The 25,819-nt window shown below is 36.7% G+C and overlaps 1 protein-coding gene across 2 annotated transcripts in view; it reads left to right on the top strand.

Annotated features, from left to right (window-relative positions):
• STRN3 (striatin 3) overlaps positions 1-20,357 on the top strand; it is a 35,305-nt gene extending 14,948 nt beyond the window's left edge. Inside the window, exons 8-17 of one of the 2 annotated variants that reach the window (XM_026051716.1) lie at positions 2,617-2,757; positions 7,317-7,450; positions 13,266-13,441; positions 13,582-13,629; positions 14,563-14,684; positions 15,644-15,811; positions 16,059-16,199; positions 16,378-16,485; positions 18,644-18,730; positions 18,873-20,357. In XM_026051716.1, the coding sequence (XP_025907501.1) occupies positions 2,617-2,757; positions 7,317-7,450; positions 13,266-13,441; positions 13,582-13,629; positions 14,563-14,684; positions 15,644-15,811; positions 16,059-16,199; positions 16,378-16,485; positions 18,644-18,730; positions 18,873-19,042 (1,295 nt within the window). In that variant the 3' untranslated portion in view covers positions 19,043-20,357. The remainder of the gene's footprint in view (positions 1-2,616; positions 2,758-7,316; positions 7,451-13,265; positions 13,442-13,581; positions 13,630-14,562; positions 14,685-15,643; positions 15,812-16,058; positions 16,200-16,377; positions 16,486-18,643; positions 18,731-18,872) is intronic. The other variant, XM_026051715.1, reaches the window with a different exon arrangement.
• Positions 20,358-25,819: the final 5,462 nt, after the last annotated feature.

The raw sequence follows: 25,819 nt of genomic DNA, 5'->3' as shown, positions 1-25,819 counted from the left end.
GGATTATTTTGCTCTTTTCTGTGGATGTGCTGAGCAGTTCAAGCTCTGTCGGCATAGAGAAGACAAGTATGTGCCCTGCTGGAAGTTAGAGAACTCCGGATATTGAAATACATCTGCGGGTATCCTGGTAACTTCTAAWCTTGTCATACAGTGATTGCTCTTATAAAATCTTCAAGAATGCACCTGCYCGCAGTTGCATTAAGTGGCTGAAAGTCAACTCAAATAGAAAAGACACAAAATAAAGGCTGTGATCTGTGTGGTTGAGACCTGGGCTTTTTGATAATGTCTCTTTTAAAAGGAGATATCACTTGCAGACCCCAACTGTTGTATTTTTAAAATAGAGAAGGAACCTATCCAGCACTTTGAGTAGARAAAAGTTTCCAGGATTGTGTTCTTCTGGCTAGACGGAAGACTATTTCTACCTGCTGGTCTATAGAAAACTGATTAGGTGACATGATAGAACTGATTCTCAAGTATGAAAATACTGTAAGCCAAAGTGTGTAACAGCAAAGGTCAGGTGCAATGTAACTGTGGGCCATCAAAAACAAAAGGACTTTCTGATATGAGAAGAGAACACTGTCCTCAGTTTCTCTCTYTGAGCACTTGTAGGAGCTTTGCAGTGTCTGTAGATGGCTGCACCCACATGGCTGCTTCTATGTTAAAACCAACCAGAATGAAATAACTTCCATGTGTTTGAGGGAATGCTGTGTGTTGCAGGAAAATACAAGGCTCCATAGCCTCCTCTAAAACTCAAGTAGGTCTCTCTTTCTGTTAATCCTCGCCTTTATCCCTTTGTAAATTTCTTCTGTAGTTTTACTTCTGGGCATATTCTGCCTTGAAAACTAGAGTTTTAACCAGGGAAGAAAATTTTAATAATTTTATACTCACTCCATTGAAGCTTCCATATGAAAACATTTATTTCTAAACTCTTTTATTCATGAATGAGAGATGAAACTTAACCATGCAAGTTTCTCCTCTTGCATGAGAGAAATACTTCGAAAGCCGTTGTTTGTTCTCAGGCCACTTCAGGGTAGCAGTTCTCTTAGACTAGTGGAAATATTGAATGCTTCATAGAGGGGAAGGGGGGGGAGGGGGAAAGGAAAAAAAAAAAAAAAGAAATATACACACACACACACACACACACACACACACACACACACACACACACACACACACACACACAAAATAAAAGGGAGTTCTAGTTTGTTTAGCAAAAAGGGTGCTTTTTTTTTTTTTTTTTTTTGTGAGTAGTTGAGAGAACAGGTATGTACCTCATGGGGTGGGCACTCTCTGCTTTTGCTATGATTCTGTTTTCAGAAGTATTTTTCATTGTGATGTTTCTCTATTATCCCCAGTGAATTTATTCTGTTGCTAGATACTTAGTTTTGATCATACTAGTTATAGCCACCTTTTAACAGCTTAAATGAACATTTCTGCTTTGGATAATAAATTGTTTGTAATTCTATTGTTTTAATTTTACTTTTTTATAAAATAAAGACTGTGTCTTATTTTGCATTTTCTTTCTAATAGTAGTGGCACATACCACCTCAGAGTTTTAAAAAATTTATCATATGTACAAATAGCTATATTTTTAATTAGACATGTTTTAATAGGCTTTTTAAAGATAAAATTTCTGGTGAATCGTAAAAAAAGCACACACTTTTTTCTGTATGTGTATTTTTTTAATATTCTGCAATACAAACACCAAGAGTCCAGTGATTGAATAAAATCTGATTTTATTCATTTTCTTTATTATGGATCATTTTTTTAATTAGATTCCGTCATTATGAATGAAATTTCATTTCATTGTTGAAGTTTGACTTATTTGACATTCAGTTATTTTGTGAGAGAAGGAAGAATTTACTCAAGCTAGATATCTTAAAATTTAAATAGACTATTTTTGTTTGTGATTCCTGATGTCTACATCATGAATTTAATGCATGTATAATACAGTATGTCTTGTTTCTGGAGACATACTTGTATTTTACATGTAACATGCATATGCAGTTTTATAGAATGCTGGGTACATGCTTTCTSTTGGGTTTAATAAACATTTATACCATTTAAATGCCATTCAAAGCCAGGGAAAGTTAATTGTTTGTTGCACTCCCACCTACCTCCCCACCCCTGTTATAAGTTATTTGTGCATTCCCCCTCATTTATAAGCTTTTTATTTGCACTCTGTTTTTCGATGCTAAAAACTGTGTAGCATAGTTGAAACTGTCTAATATTGCAGATGTTTAACTTGTGTGTTTTGTTATATAATTAACTTTAATGCTCGGCTTGACTTCTAAGCTAGGGTTGTAAGATGCTGAGTTTTTTCTCTCCTGCAGGAAAGTATAAAGTAGATGTACAGAACACAAAGCATTTATTCTTTGATTCGATGTATTAAAATGCTTTACATGTAGTCTTCAGATTTATGAATTAATTCCTTTTAATTTACAAAGGATCAATTATATTAATATACAAGAAAARAGAAAAGAAAAGCAAATTTGTTTATTTAATGAGGTCCCAGCAGTAATTATTCTTGTTTAATTAGTTAAGTGGCTTTTTAGGCTTCTGCCAAGTCAAGCGGTAGCAATCAAATGAATTTTTGCTGCTGACATTAATTTACAGGAGTCAACAGGACAAAACTCCACGACATGATAGCTGATCTGGGCGATGATGAGCTACCCCACATCCCTTCAGGAATCATTAATCAATCTAGGTCACCCTCTTCTAGAATGACTGATCATGAAGGTGCAAGAGCAGAGGAAGGTACAAAATATTCAGCTACTTATTATATTTCAGGAGGTTTCTTTAAGAAAGCACCCATTGTAATTTACTGTCCCCTTTTAAGCTTCATGCAGATGCAGATTACAAAAAAGGACTTAACTTATTTACAATTCTTTCCAAATGGTTTTGATAGAATATAGGCCGAGTTCTTGTGGCTTGTCCCTGCTGACCTTAATCCCACAATTATTTTTAAACAGCTGTGTGTTCTTATGTTATTGACTGCTAAAACCCTGTTTGCAGACCCCATGTTAGGAGAACTTTATACTAATAGAGTGTTATGAAACTTGATGGGGGGAATAARGGTGAGTTTTAACATCTGATACACAAGTTGCATTAAGAGCTAAGTTTAAATATGGTTGTTTTGTTCTCTTGGTCTGTTTTACATTATAGTTTTATTGTTTTATGCTTTTAATGTTTCTTTACAAACACAAAGTATTTGTTCTCATTTCAGATGCATCTTAAGCCATGTAAGTTATTGGCAAAAAGTTATTTTAGTAACTGAAAATCTTCTATTCAGCTTTTTGCCACCTAGGATTTACTGAAGTTTTCCATTTTAAAGGAATAGTGATATAAATTACCCACTCTCTACCTAAAGGTGTACTGGAAATACTTAGCTGATTTTATATCCAGTTATTTTATGATGATCTTTGAGCTGTAAGCCCTGGCATGGTATTGGCGCTCCCACATGTTGGGAGAATTTCTGTTTTCACATGTGCTAATAAGGTTTCCAGCAGGCACGACTGTCAGTTGCTTCTTCCCCACTCGTCCCTGTCCCCAGCCAGCAGTTTCCTAGTCTGCTGCTCCCAAACTCTTATTTTACGTGTTGTCTTCCCACCTTCATTTGTGCCCTTTCTTTTCATGTGTGTTTTTATTTCCAATTAGAAATCTGAAATTAGAATTAGAATGTGTACCAGTATCAAATTTACAGTGAGGGTTCAGTTGAGAACCTACTGGTGAATTTTCACACACTGAARCTCACCTTTGTGTATGTTCCAATATTGCTGTGGATGTGATGTATTTTAGTAAAGATATTAGCCTCCCTGATAGCATAGGCCTGATGTGAAACCTTGGGCTGGGAATTTCAGGATGCCTTTTAGCCTTGTTAAAGGGCTAAGAGCATTTGTCCCTACAGGTCCTGTATCAGTCTTAAACCTTTTACAAGCTATAGGGGCAAATACATCGTATAGTTTGCGGAGGAACACAGAGAATTACTGATAAGAACAGGCACCATATAAATGTGATGTATTTTAGGCTTAGCATTTGTTAAAAATATATTGCAAAACAACCATAAGAGGAAATAGATGACAAATTTGAAGATGACTTATTCTGTCTGTTCACGTAATGCAATATATATGTTACAATTCAGACAGATTCTCTGCCCCATTCTCAACCTATACTTTTTATGTCTGTCTGTACTACATGGTGCAAAGCTGCAAGTAAAGCTTAAAGGCAACAGTCTTTGAATTCCTTCCATGTCCATGTTTTGGTAGTAGTAATAATAAAATAAGAGCAAAATATTTATTAATAAAAGRTGCTGATTTTGCTCAGTTATTTATCCAGTTGTGTTAAAAGCTAAATTCTCTGCAGATAATTTTGGACAACTAGCTTCCTTACTAAAACAGACTAACCTGTACTTAAGGATATATACAAGCTATAATTTTCTCATGGCACTGCATATGTCTTATGCTTGCGCTCAGCTCTTAAGCATTCCTTCTGCTTCTCAGTGTTAGAATTATGTGATAAAAAGAACGACTGTTCATTTTATCCGTATAGAAAAGAGTGTATCATTATGCTCCTTTTTTTTCCCTCTTTTTCTTTTTTTTTTTTCCTCTCTCTTTGCAGTGGGATTCTCAGGGAAGTAAACTAATGTCCTGTTTGGCTGGGAATATCATCTTTTGTTCTTTCATTTTCTTATTATTTATTCTTTTAAGCACTCAAATGCCTTATTAAATATGCTGAGAAACTTGCTATTCCATAATAGTACTGACCATAAGGCATTTGAGTTTCCATTTCACTGTTGCATGTTCTCTTGGGAAGAGTCCTCCAACAAGATCGTCTAACTTACGTGCTGTAGAAAATTATTATTGTTACTTTTTTTTCTGGAAGATCCATGGACTATTGGACATTGTCCTTTTTTGACAGATAATAGCAGTGATAGCTAATTGCTCAGCCATGTATGGTACAAGATTGACTGCTACTGCTGTCATTCTGTGAATTGCCTTCCTAGAGAAAAGGAATAAGATGACCTTTCTTGAACAATAGACAGCAGAGGCAAATGTGGATGTAGATGTTTGGATATTAAAGCTATTTCAGTCTTTACTAATACTGCTGCCTGAATTTAATTATCCATAGTGTCAGGAATTTCAYGATAGGAAATGCTGGTGAGGATTGTCCAAGCAAGTATTTAATTGCTGTGTCTTTTTAGTTAGTTTTACCAACAAGCAAACGTGTACTATCACTTGTCTTTTACTTGGTACTTACTTGTTGCAAACTTAAACACAGTCATAGTGCTATGAGGATCACAGTGCATGCTGTGCTAGAAACATGCTTGGATACTRTCTTTACAGAGAGTACAGAGAGATTTTGATTGATGTTACTTAACTTCTGCTTTTACCTAAAACATTATGGATCTCCGTCCCTTATCTTTATGTTCATTTCAGACAATTTTACTAAAAATACCARTACTTAGAACTTCAGCTCTCATCTCATAAATATGGAAAACTTGACAAGAAAAACAAGAAAATTTAAAAAAGGAAAATATATGAAAAATAAGATTTTTCCATGAACAAGAGTTATTTCTGAAATAATAATAATGATGAAGGCTTGGTAAAATATTAACAGAAATCAAAAGCCAATTTGTGTAAGAGCATCATAAGCTTACTTTGGGCTGTAAACTTAATGTCGTAATTGGATGTTTCTAGGCCTTTGTATAGACTATGACTTATTTAAAAGGAGGTAATTGTGTGAAGTTAGAGGACTCTGTGTTCTTTTCGGTCAGTTATGGGAAGAATATTCTTTATTCTTCCTGGGAATGCTCTCCCTACTAATAAGGTTGTGTTTGTAATAGTGCAGTAACTTAGAACCATTAGGGCTTACTTTATTCTTGAGCAATGCTCTTTTGTCTGCATTGGAGTTTATCTGTAGATCTGGCTCCTCTGGTTGTTCTTTGCACCCCTCTGCCATAGCAGTGAGATCAGACATCTCTGCTTGAYGCTTGTTCTTAGTCACCTTTTCTTTCAGCTGTTGTCAAACAAGATTAAGTTACCGTTCAGGTAGTGTCAGGTGTAGTGCAATAGAGGAAAAGGAAATTCAAAAAAGGAATATTTTAATTGTTAGTCATCTTGTTTGTTTTTCCYTTAGGTAAACAAGGTAGGGACATTTTTTGGAGCTGGAAGCTTTAATTTCCATGGGTTTTGTTTGTTTTTTGTTTCCTCCAAGGGGATTAGAATTAGGAGGAGGCATTAAAATACTCTGTATTGTGAAACAGTGAAATCTAAATGAAAAAAAAGTTTAATAGTGTTATTTAAAAAAAAAAAAAAAAGTCAAACAAGACTTTATTAAGTCTAAGTATTTCTGAGATGTTCCTGCCTAACTAAAGTTAATGCTTAGACCAAGTACTTTAACTCTGGCTATCAAATGTCCCAATTTCTACATAAAAAAGAATATTTATAAATGGGAGATTTCGACAGTACACCAAAATATTAAGATAGTTGAGCCCTTTTTTTGGTACTTCACTGATAAGTTATTATTTGTAGATAGAGAAGGGAGAGGTATACAGGATTATTGAAGCATGTAAAGACTATGGGTGAATGTTTGAAACTTCATTATTCAGGTGTGCATTCAGAAGGAATGCTTACATGGCATTTTTATTTATTATACACTAAATGAGAATTAATTAAAATGTTACCATTCAGTTTTGGGAAGATACAGCTATCTAAGATAAATGTCAATTGAATATATTTTAAACATTTAGAATTCAAAATTATGCCCCCCCCCTCCCCCCCCAAAAAAAAATAGAAAAAGATTTTATAAAAAGTGGAGGGATTTTTGTTTGTATTTCTTTTATCTCAAAAACTGTAATAGAGATTTTTTTCCAAAGGTCTTTTAGCCTAAGAGATAAAAACACTTCCTCGTGCAAAGATGTTTCATTAAAGCGCAGAGAATTATTTGCAGATGGGAGACAGCATGGTGTAGTGAATGAGGTGCTTTGAGATCTGCGACTTAGGCTTTCTGTGTCACTGCAGAGTGCTGTCCATGAGGTCACTTGATTCTTGTGACACTTTTGCATGTCTAAAATYGGTTCAGTGTAAAATATGTTGAAATCAAATGACAAAGTGTAACAATTGTGTATTTATTGTGTGTGTGTTTGCACATGTGTGCGTGTAGTCATTAGTCATGCTTTTTTTCTTTTTTTAGTTGGGRCAATATATAGTGCATAAGTTTTAAATTCTGCTTTGTTATTAAGTGATGAATAATGCAGTTTTTCATCAAAGTTTGAATTACTATATTGAGACTTAAAGAAACTGTTTTGTTCTTTGTAGCTGAGCCAATAACGTTTCCATCTGGAGGAGGCAAGTCATTTATTATGGGTTCTGATGATGTTTTGTTAAGTGTTCTGGGCCTTGGAGACCTTGCAGACTTGACAGTTACAAATGATGCAGACTATAGTTATGATGTAAGTGCAATTTTATTTTAAAATTCTTTATGCAGTTGAATCTGTGATAGTTGGGTCCCCTTTCCCTCCACCCTCCACATTGATGGGTACATTGATGGAGGACAGAGGTTTAGTATTAAAAACTGTTGTTTGGGAGGAGGAGGGAGCACCTTACTCAGTGTGTTTAGTAATTTGGTTAATAAGAATTAAGYCATCAACCTGTTTATTTTCTACTTCAGTAATTTTGTTTAGATTTGTTCCCTGGGGGGTTGTATTGTGACTTAAATGCATATTGATTTCTTAGCATGAGGTGTGTTTGTTGTATTTTTTAAAAAGGTAACTACACACTGAAATGGAATGTTGCAAGACATGCCACAAAGCACAGATATTGATATTATTTCTTTGCTTTCCACTTTGTATTTAAATACTGTTAACAGTGCAGACTATATATTATAGTGCATTTCAGATATAAACTTTTGGGGRTGTATTTTTATTCTAATCTGGGGTATTGAGAGATTCTTTGTACAATTTTTCACTGTCACTACTAGTAGTGCTTTTATTATGAGTTTTCTCATTAGATAATAATGTTCAGTGCCTGGTTAGGGAAGTGTTCAGGTAAGTCTTGCATGTTGCGTATTTTAAATTTCTTTTGACTTTTGTTTGAAAGATACCTCAGTGTGTTTTGTTTTTAACTGTTCAAGTTGGATACGTTGTGTTTGCATTGGGAACCATTACTTGTGAAGTTTTCTTAGTTTCTTTTAGAACCTGCAAAAAGAAAAATTAATTCCAGAGTCTTGAAGTGCACAGACTTACACACCTTTTATTTAAGTGTAATAGTCATTCGGTGTTTGTAACTTGTAGAAGTATTAATTACTGTAGTGAAGTGTTTACGCTTACGTTTCTCATTTATAGTGTCAYACTGCACATTTATTTTCCCCCAAATAACAAACTTAAACATTAACTGTAACTTCTATTGGATTGTATAAAAATTAATGATTTTTTTCTTTAAGTGCTTCCATACATACATTTGGAGTATTATAAAATGGAAAAACTGTTTCCCTATGTTTCAAAATATATGGATATGTAGTGGTGTTAACAAGAAAGGTCAGAGTGCCTGTCTCATTTCAAATGATATAATGATTTTTGAAAAAATAGATAAGAATTTTATGACAGAGTTCAGTTTCATTCTTATTTTGTATCTTAGCTTAGGATTTTGCCTTCTGTCCAGCTAAATCTCTTGTGCAGTTACAGATGAAATGTATCAAACTTGCTTATTTATCACAGGAAATCACAGAATCTTGTGCAGTGTTTTAGGAAATTATCACTATGCTTTGTGAAGTTTTACTGATAACTATGAGCAAGTGAAATTTGCAAGAAAGTTTATTCAGTAACCTCAATGAGGTAAAATGCTCTAATGCAGCTTAAATTYGAAGCATCCAGAATCAGTGGCAAGCCAATGCTCTTGTCCTTTAGTAAGTTCCAATGGGAATTAGGAAATCGAACCAATTTCCTCATATAGTGTTTCATGGCTAATTTGAAGTGCTATTTGTGTCTTCATCTACTAATTAAGCAAAGTTTAACTTAATGCTGATTGTGTGAGGAAAAATGTTTAACTTTTTAAGCAATTTAAAATCCCAGGTCAAATTCCCTAACTTTTCAGTTGACCTTTTTTAGGTGTTATTCCTCTTGTGCTAATGGTGAATGAGACGCATGGGACAAAATGAAGTAGGAAACGTTCAGCAGAGGCAGTTGCGACTGTGGGGTTAGGTCACAGGGGTTTTTGCAACAGGGGTGTCTGTCCCGTCCCAGGCTTCAGAACCTTGGAGAGACTTTCAGAAGCAAGACTGATTTTGAGGCAAATGTCCTAGTCAGCTACATCACTGCAAATTTGCAATATGTATTTTTCTCTTCTGTGAAGTACAGCTTCTACATAAAAATGTGTAGCATTTTGTTTATTCTAAGAAAATGACGTTTTACAGCTGAGCAAAAGCAAAGTCAGGAAGTATTATAACCAATGATTTCATTGACACCAGCTGATAAAACTGTACATGAGAGAGCTGGAGATATTTGTATCAGAGCTGACAACTCAGTTTGTATCTGCAAAGAGCTGTGTAGCACAGAGCTTCAGATTTCATCCAGAGAGAAAAGTTGCCTGCACTCCTGGGAAACTTAGAGAATGAAATGATCAATATGCAGGTATGAAATACTGCTTGAGTTGATAAGGGATTTGTGTCTCAAATTTCTTAGAGCTCTTTGAAGGGGTCAAGTGATCCTGTAGATGTGAATAATTTGGTTGCTTGCAGGTAATTGGACTTTCAAAATCTCTTATTAAGACCCTTCATTAAAGGCTTTTAATTACAGCTTGGGCAAGGGTGAAGAGAGAGAGTATCTCCTGCATTAGYATCTGGCTGATACAGGAAGTGGAGGATAGGAATACGTAATGAATATGACGTTTGTCATCTTTGCCTGGGCCATTCTGCTCTTTCACCAAACAGTAGYAGTTAATTGGTAATTTAAAAAGAGGTTGATTTTTATCCTGTTGTGGAGCTGAAGAGACTGAAATTCATAGCTCAGATGGCTTCAGCACGTGCAACTTCTTAAGCTGTATCTACCTGCCAGTATCTCTGAAGTGTAGTTAGGCCCTTGCTCTGTTCTTGCCTGTGGGACAGTACTGGTAGAGCCATTTAGTCTCATGCTCCTACAAGCTTAGCTAAAGTCACGACCATTTCCAGCAAGCCTGCAGATGAGTAGCTCATGWTAATCTTCTCCTCTAAACAAGCCATTTAAAATTCTCGCTGTTTATGGTTTGTTGGCAGTAGTTTCATGCCCTTCAAATATTTTAACTTTGAACCAAAACTAACTAAATAAAATAAACCCAAAAAAGCAGAGTTCCAGTGCTCTTTATGCATTGCTTCTTGCTGAGTGTTACATTCTGAAGAGGCAGAAGAAGGTGTGCAYGGGAAAGGATACTGCAGTTTAAAGAGAACTTAAATTGTGATTGAACAGTACACTTGTAGTGTATGGGAATAATCTAATGTATGAGGGTTCCACAATCCCAGTTGTTTAATAGAAGATCCTGTACTCCGTACAGTACAGCCATCTAGAGTCACGTCTCTATCTATATCTAGGTCTTTGTCTCAGTGCATGTAACTCTTGGCACCCTGAGGACAAACACTAATAAATCAAATACTGCAGCTTGCATGTTTCATTCTAGGGCTGTGCAGCTGCCTTCTCTGGACTCTGCAGTGAAACTTAGAGCAGCTCTGAAAGTGAAAGGCCTCATCTAAGGTGCTTGTCTTGGAGAGAATCTAAAAAAATCCCAAACTCCTTAAAGTCACGATACTAGTAATTAATTAGGTTGCATTGAAAGGCATTAAATTATTGTTACTAATTACTGCTTTCTTATTTCGTGTGTTTSTTGGGATCAGTTGTTTTAGCTGGGAGAAGAGAGAGGCTGCGCTCAGGGAAGCCTCTTCCGTGTGGGTCTCTCCGCTTTGCCTTCAAGTGCAGTTTCCTCAGCCTGCTTCCCTGGTGGTTTGTGAGGCATAATGAATAGGTGGGCTCCTTCGCTGTACCCCATGCAGAGAGACRAAGAGGAGGAAGCGATATTTATATTTCAGGTTTGGTTAGGCAAGTGTAAGCTGTAAGTGTTTGCAAGTTGTGTGGAGTGCTGTCCGACCTATAGACCTAGTTGAGTGTTTGCATCCAACAGGCCCTTGCTGAGGCTGGTGTGTTGCAGGCAGCCCCTCTCATCTCCTCTGCGTTTTCTTGTGCTGTATTATGCTAAGGTTTAGGGTGATGACTTTTTATTTTGCTCTAAGTTTAGGTGACATCTATATGGATTTGCAGAGGGAGGAGAATTTGAAGTGTTTTTGTGTCCTGGACTAAGGAAAGCTTTAGGTTGCAAATGTTTTAATACTTTCTGTTGTTTTGTTGATGCTGTGTTACAAGCATCTAATATTTGGCTGTTTGGTGATAAAGGGATTGGGATCAGTGTTTCCGCTGGTACCTCTTAGTCTTCTTTTGTTATCATGTAGAAGCTTAGGAAAAAAAAAAGAGAGAAGGAGCTACTGACCTTTGACTGTTGCTTTTAGGGGGGCTAGATGAAAAAAGCAGGGGAGAGGTTCGGGAAGGGAATTGGGTTCCTTATAACTTCTGAGAAGTTACCTTGGTGGCTTTGCTGACGGTAATAGGAATTAGAAAGCTGCATTAGAATGATGATTGTATGCATTAAACCAAAGCAAATTATGCTGCAGTGTGTAACTAGATTTCTAACACACTGTACGTTGTGGTGGTTTCTAAAAGAAACACCATTTTCAAGTATATTTTAAAATCCTCAAAACTGTAAAGTCATAGTTAAGATAGGTAACGTATCTTGTTTTTGTAAGCACTTTGGTATTCAGCTCCTTAAGATCTTTACTTTATCAAAAAGCTTTAAATGAGAGATCAGGACAGTGCATCTTTAAGACAGGAAGTTGAAGTTTTAGAAATTGAGAGATGGCAGGAACAAAAATATTGAGACTTTTGACAGTGGCTGTGAAAATCTGAATTCTACCTTATGTTTTACCGGATTAACATTCAGCTGCTAAGTTTCAATTATCATTGCAACTGCTGTATTAAAAACAATTTTTGAGCTTTTTTTGAACGATTGTCCRTCATGGCTGTAACTGAAGTCTGTGATGTAGATGCTCATTGCATCCAAAGAATCAGTTCCTCTCTAACCTGGGACATATGGCAATGTGGGTTAGCTGGTGGATTAATACATTCTAAAAATGTGGAGAAATTCTGTTAGGAAAAAAAATGAACTATTTTTCTATCTTTATCCATTCTAAACTGAGGGAGGTGAATTAGAGACTCCATTCAAGGCAGCATGTTTAAATTTTAATGCTTATTTCTAGAATCCTTCTGCACTGGCTGAAACAAAAAAAAAAAATGATTCTTCTACCTATGAAGTTTAAATATCATTCACAGTCTAATTTTAAATCAAAAATCCTACAGTAATTAGGCTACTCTGGAGAGAAGACTGGCAACAAACTCTAAAGAAATCTGTTGCTTGATATTTAAAAGAAAAAAAAAACTAGTTTATACATAAAACCCTAGTTTATACATCTAAACTTCTCTTGTTTGATCTCAGTTTGGCGAAGATTGCACTTACAAGGTTAGAAATAAGACCTGTCTACAGAAGTAGAAACTCTCCAAACATTTGTAATTTTGAACTTTGAATTTTATTGTTTGATCTTTTATGTATGTTTGGATAGAGTTCAGTTTGGTTTGAATGAGTAAAGGTAGTTCAGCCCCGGAGAGGGATTTCACCTAAGAGCAGAGTACATGTATATTTTGGATCTTCACATAAGCTGTAATATCAAATGAAAAAAATATATAGTCCTAAGTTCTGGCAGTTAAACAATGTCAAGTTTTTAGCTAGATACAGAAGATTTCATCTTCATCTGATAATGATAACTTGAAGATTATTTTTGTTATCGTTAAATGATAAATGTGCTTTTGATAGTTGTATGTTTGTATATCCATCATCTAATTCGATTTTACTTTGGAGCAAAAGAAACTGTAACAATAGGGAGAGGAGGGAAAAAAATAACTTGCAGCCTACTTTGCCTTACAGAGATACATATAGACAAGTGCAACTTTCAAGTTTGTGTGTTAGCTATATCAAAAAAGTATATTTTGCTCTTATACTACTTTTAAGTAGTATAAGTACTACTTTTAAGTAGTATAAGTAGTATTTTTATATTTTAAATATTTATAATGTTTGCGTATTTTATAAATATTTTTAAAAACAAGGTAAAAATACTCCTTTTTTCTTTTTTTCTTTTCAAAGCTGCCAGCTAATAAAGATGCCTTCCGGAAGACGTGGAACCCTAAGTACACGCTACGCAGTCATTTCGATGGAGTGCGGGCATTAGCTTTTCATCCTGTAGAGCCTGTGCTGGTTACAGCCTCTGAGGACCATACTCTAAAACTTTGGAATTTGCAGAAAACGGTTCCTGCCAAAAAGTAAGAGCCCAGGTTTACCAGCAGTGCCTCTGCAGTTGTTTAAGCTCTTAAGCTTTAGAGTTTTTCACTAGGCTTTTTTGCATGTCTTCCCACCCTCCCACCAACCTGAAATATAAAGACTTTTCCTCTTTCTTTTCTAGGAGTGCCTCATTAGATGTAGAACCCATCTACACATTTAGGGCCCACATGTAAGTGTTTGATGGAATTAATGCTTGGTAAATGAATTACTCCATCTCATGGTTTCATGCAGCACCTCTGCAACACCTCTACTTAAAAGGCAGAAATCTGTTATATTTTCTCAATCATATAGGCAAAGTCTGTGATACTTAATAAAAACAAATAGTTACTGAACCTCTGTAATGAAATGCACAGTCCATGATAGAACAAGAATAGGAAATGGGGAAATGTGGGAAGGAGAGTTTGTAGAAGATCRTACTCAGAAATAACTGAGTAAAACCCATGTCTGGAAGACTGTGGTTTTATGTACAGTCTGTAAAGCAGCCTTAAATAGTTTATTTAAGGAGATGAAAATGGTGACATTTAATAGATATTTTTATGTAGCAGTCTCGGAAATGAAAATACCGATGCATTTGTCTGAGGGGAAAGCACACTGGCTGAATGCAGAGTGGTGGTGCACTATTCAACCAGTAGTCTCTCTTTTGCATTCTTTGAATTGCATGAATTTGGGTTATTTGTTAGATGTGTTATGAATACTTTAATACAAATTTATATGACTTACTGAGTCATTAAGATCTTAGAGCAATTATGTCTCTAGAATTTAAAAGTTTCTTTGCTGTTTAATGAAATTGTGAAAGGGATTTAGAATTTTTCACACTATTCTTAGAAGGTGAAATTGTTTTCAGAGAAACAATACTGATTTGTTTTATTGGTTTATTTTCAAAGTAGATAGTCAGCTTTTTCCTGCTATGCTGTAGGGAATATTTGAGGTCTTCAAAACCCGCTTGGATGCCACCCTGTGCCACATGCTCTAGGTGTGCCTGCTTGAGCAGGAAGGTTGGACTAGATGATCTGTAGAGGTCCCTTCCAACCTTAAATATTCTGAAATATTCTGAAATATTCTGAATATCACTAAACTGTTTTTTCTCTCTGCCTCTCCATAGTGGACCTGTATTGTCATTGGCAATTAGTTCTAATGGAGAACAGTGTTTTAGTGGTGGTGTGGATGCCACCATTCAGTGGTGGAATATGCCTAGCCCTAATGTGGACCCATATGATACCTATGGTAAGTGTCTTTAACACTTGAAAAAAACCTTTTGAAAGCAAAGGTGTGTTTCATGCTCCACCAGAGGGATCTCACTTTCCTCTTAGGGTGCTTGAAAGCTTTTGAGCATGGCTTTGTGTCAGCAGAATATGCTGAGAACTAACAGCAGGAGGCATCAGTGTTTTAGTAGCTCTGAAACATGGGAAGCTGCTTTAGGAGGAATCAGCTGTAGAGGAAAGGCCCTCCCTAGGCATCTTTAGGATGGTACATTTGGAGGGAGGAAGCAAGTGCCTCTTGGAACCACCCTGGGACACACTGTATCTTTGCAAATAATGTGTGCTCTAACTTAATTTTGGTTGGTTTGGGGGAGTTATCATTTTGGGAGTGAGCGTCTTTTTTAATGTMATTTCAGCAGATGATGGCAGAGTTGTCAGTCTGCAGATTTGACTTGTCAGCAAACTAAATAAATGTTGGCATCTTAATTCATCATTGTGGCTAGGTCTGTGCCAGTGGAACTGTTATGTTCTCTAAAACAATTCTGGGGAATAATATGACAATAATGTTCATTAACTGATGGCCTGTTTAAAATTTGCATTGTAGTAAACCATTCTGTTTGGGAATTAAAGATATTATATTTAAATAAAGCAAGTTAATGCAGAAGTATGTGTGTTGGATCCAAGTTATATTTGCATTCTGTTTGCTCCGGAATTCTCATTGACACTGAATGTTTTGATGGTGTTGTGTGGGGTGTGGGTGTGGGTTTTTTTTTTTTTTTTTTTTTCCCCCTCCTGGTGGTATTTAAGGATAGGGGGTTACAATTAACTGATTGTTAGGTCCCAGATGGTCACAATGGTAGGCAAATAATGAATATTCTAATGTATGTGAAATGCTTTATGTCATACTTAATTTATACCTCAATATAAGAAATACTAATTTAAGGTTTCTTCATTAAGATTTTACTTTTTAACCTCTCTTTCCAGAGCCAAACGTTCTAGCTGGCACATTAATTGCTCACACAGATGCAGTGTGGGGTCTTGCTTACAGCGGTATAAAGAATCACTTACTATCTTGTTCAGCAGATGGCACTATTAGATTATGGAATCCACCAGAAAAAATGCCCTGTATTTGCACTTACAATGGAGAGAAAGGTAAGCTTTTGCAGTTAAGCTTTTGTTTTGAAAAACTGTTAGGATGCAGCGGAGGAAGAGTCTCAAAACTTGGTAACAGTACTAAATGTAAAAATCTTATAGAAAGGACAGTCCTGGTGTTGCAGCTTGACTCTAAAAGGTGTAGCTAATTTCTTCAGTAATGCAGAAGTATAAAAATACTTAAAGCCTGTTAAGAATTCCAAAAGTGTTCTTTTCTTCTAAAGCTTTTTTTCTCCCCCCTTTTTAGAGCATGGAATACCTACATCGGTTGACTTTATAGGTTGTGATCCTGCGCATATGGTTACATCTTTTAACACTGGCAGCACAGTCATTTATGATTTAGAAACATCGCAATCTGTTGTAATGCTTTCATCACAGATAGAATCTGGTAAGTGAAGTAAATAGCTGTCTTAGGTGAGGTACATTTATCCAAATTTTATTTATATAATTAAAGTGCTTTTTAAGGAAATTTTAGCTAATGTAGTAAGCCAAAGTGTATTGATAGATATTTTGACATTTTACCTTTCCTTTACGATGGATAAAAATCCATGTTTGTTTACTTTCAGGTGTACAATCAAATAACCATATTAACAGGGTAGTAAGTCATCCCACGCTTCCTGTGACTATTACAGCTCATGAGGATAGACACATCAAATTTTTTGATAACAAAACAGGTAAGGCTAATGAACATAATTTGCATGTTCAGAATAAATATGTAAAGAAATAAATATATTTAAAGAAAATCTGAATGGTCACAGGGAAAATCCATTGTTCAAAACTTACTGTTGGTCAAGACTTTGATTTATTGCTGTAGTTTTACATGAAAGAACTTTTCATATCTGTAAGATACAAACTTCTTCGATACCTTTTACATGAAACARTGGTACCACTTGCAATTCTTTTCTGCCAGAAAATCGACTCTCAAAACAAGCAAAGATGATTATGAGGGACAGTTCTTAAATTACACAAGTCCTAATTTACAAAAAAAATCTGACTTTCTTTTCTGGCCTTCACAATTTCCATTCTTTTAACTCTTTAAGTATGTATCAGTTATGTTTTCAACTGTCAGTAGGAAAGACCATTTCAKGTTACCTGTTTGGGTAAAGAATGGCCTTCAATTCATTTTAGTCATAGAAGCTCATGTTAAACTTGAGCAACTAATTAAATTTGTAAAAYAGAAGCAGCTCTAGAAAAGAGAAGCTGAATCAAGTCCTTAGGAAAAAGTACACAGCCTATCACAACAAAAAGTTGGAATATTAAGAACATGAGCTTTCTGTTTTCATGGGTCATCTCCTGCATGTTATGCTAGCAACGTTTATTAAAGTATTTAAGTACTTAGTAAGAACACCTGCACCAGCCTATGTTCTARGCATTTCATTTATTTAGTAAAAAAGCCAGGTACTATTTTATCACTTCTCACCTGCCTTACATGTGTGTRCATTTGGATTGTGACCACTTTGAAGTCTTTAAAACTTATTACCAGTGCCTTTTTGGTAATAAATAATAATTACCCTGGATAGATCAGTAGTAGATTAGGGTCCTGGACTAATCCGTAGTGGATGCTATTCAATATACTGGAGAGGATATACTATGCTGGCAGTTGACTTATGTTCCTTAAGTCGGGATAGTGAAGGTGAAGGCTGACTGTGAAGATTTGTGGATTTTAATAGACTGAGAATTTTTAAATTTAATTCAGAGTAGGTACATGTAATCAGTGCATAGGTGGGGAAAAAAAAGAAACTTCATAAACACTGAGCCTGCTGTTCCAACTTAAGACAAGACCTTGGAGCTTTAAGAAAAGGAAGAAAATGTCTGTTAAGAGTGCGGGTAAGGAAAATTAATGTGAATGTTAGGAGGGAATAAAGGACTAAACAGAAGAATCATTGTTAATGCCTTTGTATGAATTCTGGGTATTTCCACATGCGTGCCCTTTGGATTAAAAATACAGTCCCATCCAAATGGTTCAGAGTAAAGTTTAAAAAAAAAAAAAAAAAAATCTTCAGTGGCTTCTAGAGGAGGAATGACTAAACACACGATTCTTAAGAAAAAAATACAACCAAGATGATGTTGGTCATAGTTTTATAACATTTGTTACTAGCTGTGTTTTCCAGCATTAGACCTGAGGTTCAGGTGACACCCCCAGCAGGTGACAGACTCAAAAGCAGCAAGAGGTGGTTCTTCAGATAAGGAGCAGTTAAGCGTTGGAACCCATTGTCATAAAGAGTAGTATAGGTGCAAAGGAGTAGCATAGGTTACAGGAAAAAATGAGAAAGATCATTGAAAATAAGTACATTAAGAGCAAATGAATGAAGACAGCACCCTCTTGTTCAGGAAAGAATTGAACTGTAAATTATTAGAAGGTGGAGAATATTTTAGCTAGGTATCAGTTACTGTGCTTTTATTTTCTGCCCTGYTCATTCACTAATCGCTGCTCTCTCACCAATCCTAAGTTAATTTGGACCTTTGATACCACTCAGTAAATCTGTTTTTATGAAACTTGTCAACACTGCAATCTAGTGGGCAGAGCCTGGGACCTTTAATGGATATGCCATTGCCCAGTTATTTTAGGATCAATCCTCGTGCTCTTGCTACAGTGAAGTGCTGCTTGGATTAAGAGTGTTTATAATGTGAAGGCCTTTTTCAAAGCTATGTCATTTGTATGTTTATACAGGAGCCCACAGTTGAAACTTAATAATTTATTATAGAGTTGTAGCATTTGAATATCCTTGGAATCTAAATATCTATGTTATTCTATATTCCATTGCACGTTGAATGTGAATATTATTTTTAAATTGTTCTTCCCAGGAAATTCACTATTTATTTTGCTTTTAGGTAAAATGATCCATTCTATGGTTGCGCACCTGGATGCTGTCACAAGTCTAGCTGTAGATCCTAATGGAATCTATTTAATGTCTGGAAGTAAGGGTTTTGTGTTTTTCTTCTTTATTTTTTTCCTGTATTCTGTATAGATTTTGCTTTAAAAATGCATTCATGTATCTTAAAAAAAAAAAAAAAAAACAAAACTAATTTTGCCTTTTTTTCCCTCCTACTCTTTGAACAGGCCATGATTGTTCCATTAGATTATGGAATTTGGACAGCAAGACATGTGTGCAAGAAATAACAGCTCATAGGAAAAAGCTGGATGAATCCATTTACGATGTAGCATTTCATCCATCAAAAGCATATATTGCCAGTGCAGGAGCTGATGCCCTTGCCAAAGTGTTTGTGTGACATAACAAAACAAGCCTGCAGCATAATAGCAGGTCTGTTTGGACAAAAAAGAGGGAATGCGTCACTGCCATCAATGATAAGGTTACCAATAAGACACTACATCTGATCTGCCTGGGTGAAGGCTCTTATGTGGGGCAGGTTTAAGTTGGTGAAAAGTCACCACATCTCGAATAACGTCAGGCTCATTCATTTAACTGTAATTACTGTATTTGGGGGGGAGATTTGGGGGGGAGGGGCAAATTAAAAACAAAGAAAAAAAAAGAAAAAAAAAAAGAAAAACAGTATTTGTAGCCTTGACTGGATATGAACTGAGCGTATGTCTGTTCTTTAGGTGTCTTTAAGCAAACGTGGAGTCTGATCTTACAAAAGACTTTTATTTTGGACTCTGTGTGCTGCCTTAGGGTTAGGAATGTGGTGCTCTTGTGGGGGGAAGTGAGCTCCAAGAGTAGCTTTCTTTTCATCTCTTAGTAATCTTCTGTTTATCAGTTGAATGCCACAGATTCCCCTTTTAAACTTTTATTTTGCTTTAAAGAAAAGGAAATTTAACTTAAAATATTTTAGCATTAGTTGCACAAAATGTTTGGATAAAATTCTAGTTTTTATAAGTCTTTTTATATATTTAGCCTGTCACAACAGTGCTCAAGATTGTATTGATAATGTTTTTCTGCATTATAGAACCCTAAAACACAGAGATCTCACTGACCCGCTGCCGTGTAACCACACTCTTCCCTTCTTTTGCCTAATACAGCTCAGCTAAGTCCTTGCATAAGGATGCTAATTCATCATCATCGCATAACTGTCTTCATAAATAAAGGACTGTAAAGCGTGTTCAAGTGAAACACAGAGGGGTTATCACCCCCGATGAACTCTTAAAAATAAAAAAAAAAAAAATTAACCTTGGCATCCTATCACTATGTGATATTTTGTACATCTTACTGTATTTACGAGTTTATTTATCAAGGATTACCCATCTTGCTAATGGCCTATTGTTATTTATTTCACTTTTTGTTGGTCTTTATATCCTTTTATGTAGTGTGCTAAAGGGCCCTGTATATCTATTATGGCACTCTTTGAACAGTCTAAAATAGACGAAAATGGGACATTTCATAATTCTAAAGTCGCAAACCAAGAATTTCTGGTTTTCCTCTGGTTAAGTACTGGAGTGGAGTTGATTCCAAAAAACAATCTTGTTTCAGAACTTTTGGAGTGAAAAATATTTTTATTTGCGTTTCAAATAGAATACAAAAGTAGTTGATTCAAGATTCATAAATCTGCTGTGTTTGGACTAGTTATTCCCTGCTTTTATTTTATTTTCAGATGTGCTTCAGTTTATGGTGTAACTAAAGATTTTGTTTGTGTAATGCATGATTAATACAATAAAGTATTTTTTCTAGTCTTCCACAAAACTTTTCTGATCAGTTTGCGAGTTTTGATGAGTTTTGTAAGGTTTCTGTTTTACAAACTATGAATCAGCAAATTTTTAAGATTGTACCACATAGCAAAAGTACAGCTGTTGAAAAATAATGTATATAAAATGCATATAATAAATATTAAATGGTGTACCTGTATGTTACTGTTGGCTACATTATTTTGTATTGCACAGTTTGAAAGTGTCATTCTACAAGTTACCAATTGAGGTCTAAATTAATCATAGCGAAATGATCAGTTGTTTATTATACTTAAAAGCTGCTTTGCTTTTGGAAAATTATAATGGTTGTCTGGCTGTCAAAAAACTGTTCAGTTTTGAGCAGCAACACCCACATATAAGAACATGTTTCCACAATATTTTAAAAGCTCTTCTTTACAAGAACAACGTGAAAATTGCTGATGTAGAGCCTTTATAGAAAGGTGATCACAGTGATTTTCAGATACCTATGTATATGAGGCGATTATCAAGTGAGTTAGGACCCAAAAAGGTACCCTCATTTTGAACTGCTATTGACTCATTGTTTTGAATCTAGAAATACCCATTCATTTTTATATGCTTAAAATTCGTCTGTGTATTAAATGTGGTCAATCAACCTTTATCCATTTATTTATGAGATTTCTTCTCTGTTAAAGATGTATAAAGATGTTTTTTGAAAAGACAAAGCTACAAGTTACTCTTTAGCAATTACTTTGTGATGAGCCACTTTCCTGAGAGCGTATCAGCAGAAACAGAATACTGCAATGAGTCTTAGGTTTTCCTGCAAAATGAGTCTTTACGAGTAAGTTACCGTAATCTGGAACATGTTCCTGTAAGTGGTTCAAACTCTGTTGTTCCACGTAAGTTTCCAGTTTAGCAGTGAGAATGTATCTCATGTCATCTCATGTCAAGCAAATTAGATCTTTAAGAAAAGGGGGGGAGATAGGAAGAGTACATGCCCGTGGTAGGCTGAATACTGCAGTTATATTCTGAAATGAATTTTGTTTTTATAATGTTACATCATCTTAAATGTGATACAGGAAATTTTAATTGTATAGAAATTGGAAATTTTTTCCCTTRCCATGAAGATCAAGGTGAGGCTTTTCACTAATTACTTGTAGGACACTAAGACTTTACTTATTTTAAAAGTAACATTCAGCTGACTTGCACTTTCATTCCTTTCGGTCTAAAGCATTCAACTAATCAACAGACAAGAAGGGTGTATTTGAATTTTATTGGAAGTAATTTCATAACTGCCTTTTCTGAAGCCAAACTTTGTTTCTGGCAGCTTTTCCAGACTGCTACATTTTAATGCTTAAATGAAATGTGATTGTTTAATAAACATTGCCATGCATAACATTTACCTTTTTTGGAATTGTATTAAAATTGAAATGGTAAAACCAAAAATACTTGCTTATTTTCCTTAATTGAAATCTCATAGTTATTTAGTGTCCTAACGCATAGCAGATCAAGTGCTTTAGCTAGGCTTGATTTACTGAGCTTTGACAACACTCTCTAATAAAGTCTTAGTTTAGTATGGTGTATAACATTCTAAATCCTCTGCTGCTTTAGAAGAGCTGTAAACTGGTAGTAGGAAAAATGGGCCCTCTCTAAACTGTTTTAATTCAAAAAAAAATGAAAGGGCTGGTTTTCTTCTTTTGCCTSTAAGGGACTTGCATGTTTGAAACCTGAAGGGAAAACTATGTACATGTGTATGACTACTACTGTTCTTTGGGCACGGGAAATGCAGCAAGTTTACTGCTGCTGTTGCTGACATTGGAAGTGCTGCTGCAGCTACCACTGTGTGAGCAGCAAGTCTGCAGCGTTTGCTCCAGCTAGAGGAAGCATAGGCCAGACCCTCTTTACTAATGGCAAATGGTTCCATTTCATGTTCACCAGCAGGGATCTAAGCTACTGACATGGGATTTGTTACTAACAGTAACAGCTTTAACACCTTTAAATTGCCCGTCTGAAATAATTAAGATGTTGTAACTCTTCAGTTGCATGGAACTGTCTTCAGTAGCATGGAGACTATATACAGTGTTGTGGTGTTCAATGTGTGCTGTGAGTTTTCCTTCCTTCTAAAAAGTGGTCCAATGAAAGAATTTTCGACAGAATTAATTCCACTCTAAAGAGCTAGTGCTGTAAGTCCTTATATAAATTTGTAAAACTAGAAAATTAGCTGTGAATTAAATAGTGAGCTTGCCCTAGCTGAGGATAGGGAGACAGCAGCTGTATGGGTTCAACATCTCTAAACTGAGTTGTAACAGTAGCTATACTGTTGAAAGTCCAAATGGAGTTAATCCTTTAAAAAGTGTTTTTTTTTTTTTAAGTGACTCTTACATAGCTTGTCAATTTGATCATTTTTTTGTTGCAAATAAATTTAGGATAAGATTTACAACCCCTTAAAGCAGTAGATTTGCCTTTTGCACCTTAAATTAGGTATTTCATTTGCCTACACAAGAAGCATTTGCTTCTATGCTGTCTTAGGTATACAGCGTCCTTGTAAGGGGAAGGGAGAAGATTACACTAGAAGCATGCATATGCATCACAGATTTACTGTTGAGCTCTTTAATGACAAAAACCAAACAACTCTGCTGCCATCAATTATTCTTTGGAAACAGTTTTTCAACCTGAGTGAGATGCTTTCACAGTGTATATTTTTGCCAGTACATGCTAGTCAGGCTTAAGCCTTGCCTCTCCCTTAGCTTATAAATAAGTGACTCTCCTCTCCAGCGCAGGTGCCCTGTGCTTCCCCACCACCCACCCCCAGCGCGCCYCGCTTCAACGGCCGCTCTGCCTCCGCGCGCGAGCGCTCTAACGGCTGCTCTAACGGCCGCGCTAACGGCCGCCGGCGCGTGCGGAGGGCTGCGCTCCCGCCCGCGGTGCGGCGCGGCAGCCCGGCGGGGACGGAGGGGACTCTGGCGCCGACGGCGAGCAGTAAGCGGTGAGTAGCGAGGCRGGGAAGTCCTTAACGCCGCCGCCGTCTGAATTCGGTTTTGTTTTTAAGAAGTCCCTCCGGGCGAGGGCGCCGTTTCCCTGGACTGCCTCGGCGGCGATGCCTGCGTGACCGTTGGGAGCCGCCGCTTGTTGCGGAGCGCCCGGGCTGAGCGAGCTTGGGGGCTGTGGAGGCTGGGCGGGACGGGGAGGTACCGGAGCCGCTGGTGCTACCCGGCCTCGTCTGGGAGCTCCTCCAGCCGAGCCGCAGAGCTGCGGAGATTGGATTTTTCCGTTTGCGATCAACTGATCATTTGCTGAAAGTGAAGCCAGTGACTTGTTAGTCGCACTGATTAGAAGAAAAACAAATTTAGATTTGTTTCCTATTATTTCAGAGCTTTTTCTTAGCTGCAGTTTATCTATACYTTGAAATAGATAGACTTATTGTTTTTAGTAAATGTGTGCTTTTGCTTTGTTCTGTTTTGCTTTAACTTGTGTGAGGAGAAGGCATCCCGGTTGATTAGGAGTATTTAAAACCCACACGCTGTCACCTTTGCATCTTGGTGGGCATAAAGAGCTGGTCCAGGCAGGAGGCGAGGTGGCTGGTGGCCGTGTCCTAGTGGTCTCAGGGCAAAGCGGCTGCTCCTGCTGGCAATTCCTGGTCGTGGGGATGTGAAAGCAGAAGCTCCTGAAGGAACCTTAAGAACRGCTGTTTTCCTCTCAAAGTGGAGAGGAAATATGGATGCTTATGCTCTATTTTGTTAGATATCAGATACTCCCGGGATTTGACTGTGGCCTTAGCTTCACCCTAGCGATTGCCTGTCTTGGAGTTTTTGTGTGTTGCTTAATACTACCACTGCACGTCGATGACTAGTACATTAAACGATGTTCCYTGTTGCTGTATTGAAACTGGTTGGTCACATAGCAGGAGCTATAGGTTAGCTTCCTGAATTACTCTTTTGTCTTTGATAATTGAGCTGGCTGATTCTGGCACTCAATCAAAAAAAAATGTTTTTTTTTTTTTTAAGATGATTTAGTTAATATTTGGGTTTTTTGTTTTCTTGTATAAAATTGAGTTTCTTAAAGGCCAGCAATATTTCCAGCAAGTCTCTGGGGTTTAATATAGGACTATTTCCATATTGCATATTCACTATACTTCTGCTGGAACCTTTTTTTTTTTCAGCAGCTATTTGTGTTAAAAGAGGCAATTGGATGTGCTTGTTTTCTTTTAATTGTGTCTCATCTGTACCTAGATCTGAGTAAATCGACCATTGGTGAGAGTGTCTTTGTTTGTGTTTCCAGTACTAGTGTGCCGCACCAGCCAGTTCTGTTACGTTGCTCAGCTGGCTCCTTGTCGTGACTGGAATTAGGAGTTCGGCACAACAAAGTTGTGTACTTTGTCTGACTTACAGTATTCAGATGGGGGAAAGTTGCTGTCTCCCTTTCTTCTTGTTGGGTAAATGAATAATATACTATCCAAAGTGTCAGAGACACTGTGAAATTGCTTATTTCTGAATCTGATTTTTTTTAAAAAAATGATTTTTATGGTATCATATATTTGATTTTATGCTTAATGATCATTTAAAGTCATGGTAGATTAGTAGATGATTGTTTCCCCCTCTAATTCAACTTATTTCTTTCCTAAACTTTGCCAGTCTCTGCTCAGACTTCTAACTGTGTAGTCTTTTACTTGTATTCTTTGGCAGAGAATTGTCTGTCATCCTTGTAATCTGATCACATTCACCAGGGCAGAAAAATACTTCTTATCCATTTGTGTATGTTCTACCATAGCCTGATTACTGTTAAGTAGTAAAGGCCATATCCATCCTCAGGGGAAGCTGGGAAAACATATAATGAGCATTTGCTAACAAGGCCAGCCATGCTGGATTCTCACGCCTGCCTTTAAGGGGCCAATCCAGCATGAGGTTCAGCTGTAAATGCAGCTGTGTTCTGCAGTAGAGTGGGTTTTGAGGGACCTGGCTTCTAGGAAAGGGCCCGAGGGGTGTTATGACACTTCTTTGCCACAAAGCAGCCCTGCTACCTGCTCCTTTTGGGTTGTAGTAGACATATTGGCTCTTCAGGAGACTTTACCTCTAGTTCTTGAAGATAACTTGGATTTAGGCATGAGATATGTGCCAAACTCTACAAACTTGGGCAGTTTTTGCATGTATCCCAGAGCTGAATGTTACACAAGACATTGCTTTGTCAGAAATGCCTTGTGCTGGACTCAAGCAGCTCGTTCTGTGGAAGCCCTGACTGTACTTGTGCCAGCAGAACCCTGCGGCTGCCACTCTCCTGCCAAAGCTGCCCTGGCAGTCATCTGCCCCACAGCCAGTGCCCTTCCTTGTGTCATCCCCTGCTTCCTCTCGCTGGTCAGCAGCACGCCAAATGAATGGAATGACATGTCATTCTTTTCTTTGCATTGCCTTGAAGTA

This window comes from Nothoprocta perdicaria, unplaced genomic scaffold (assembly GCF_003342845.1).
Source record: "Nothoprocta perdicaria isolate Ctin4 unplaced genomic scaffold, notPer1 scaffold_8, whole genome shotgun sequence".
NCBI classification, from domain to species: Eukaryota; Metazoa; Chordata; class Aves; order Tinamiformes; family Tinamidae; genus Nothoprocta; species Nothoprocta perdicaria.
This window is presented reverse-complemented; position numbering and strand designations above follow the sequence as displayed.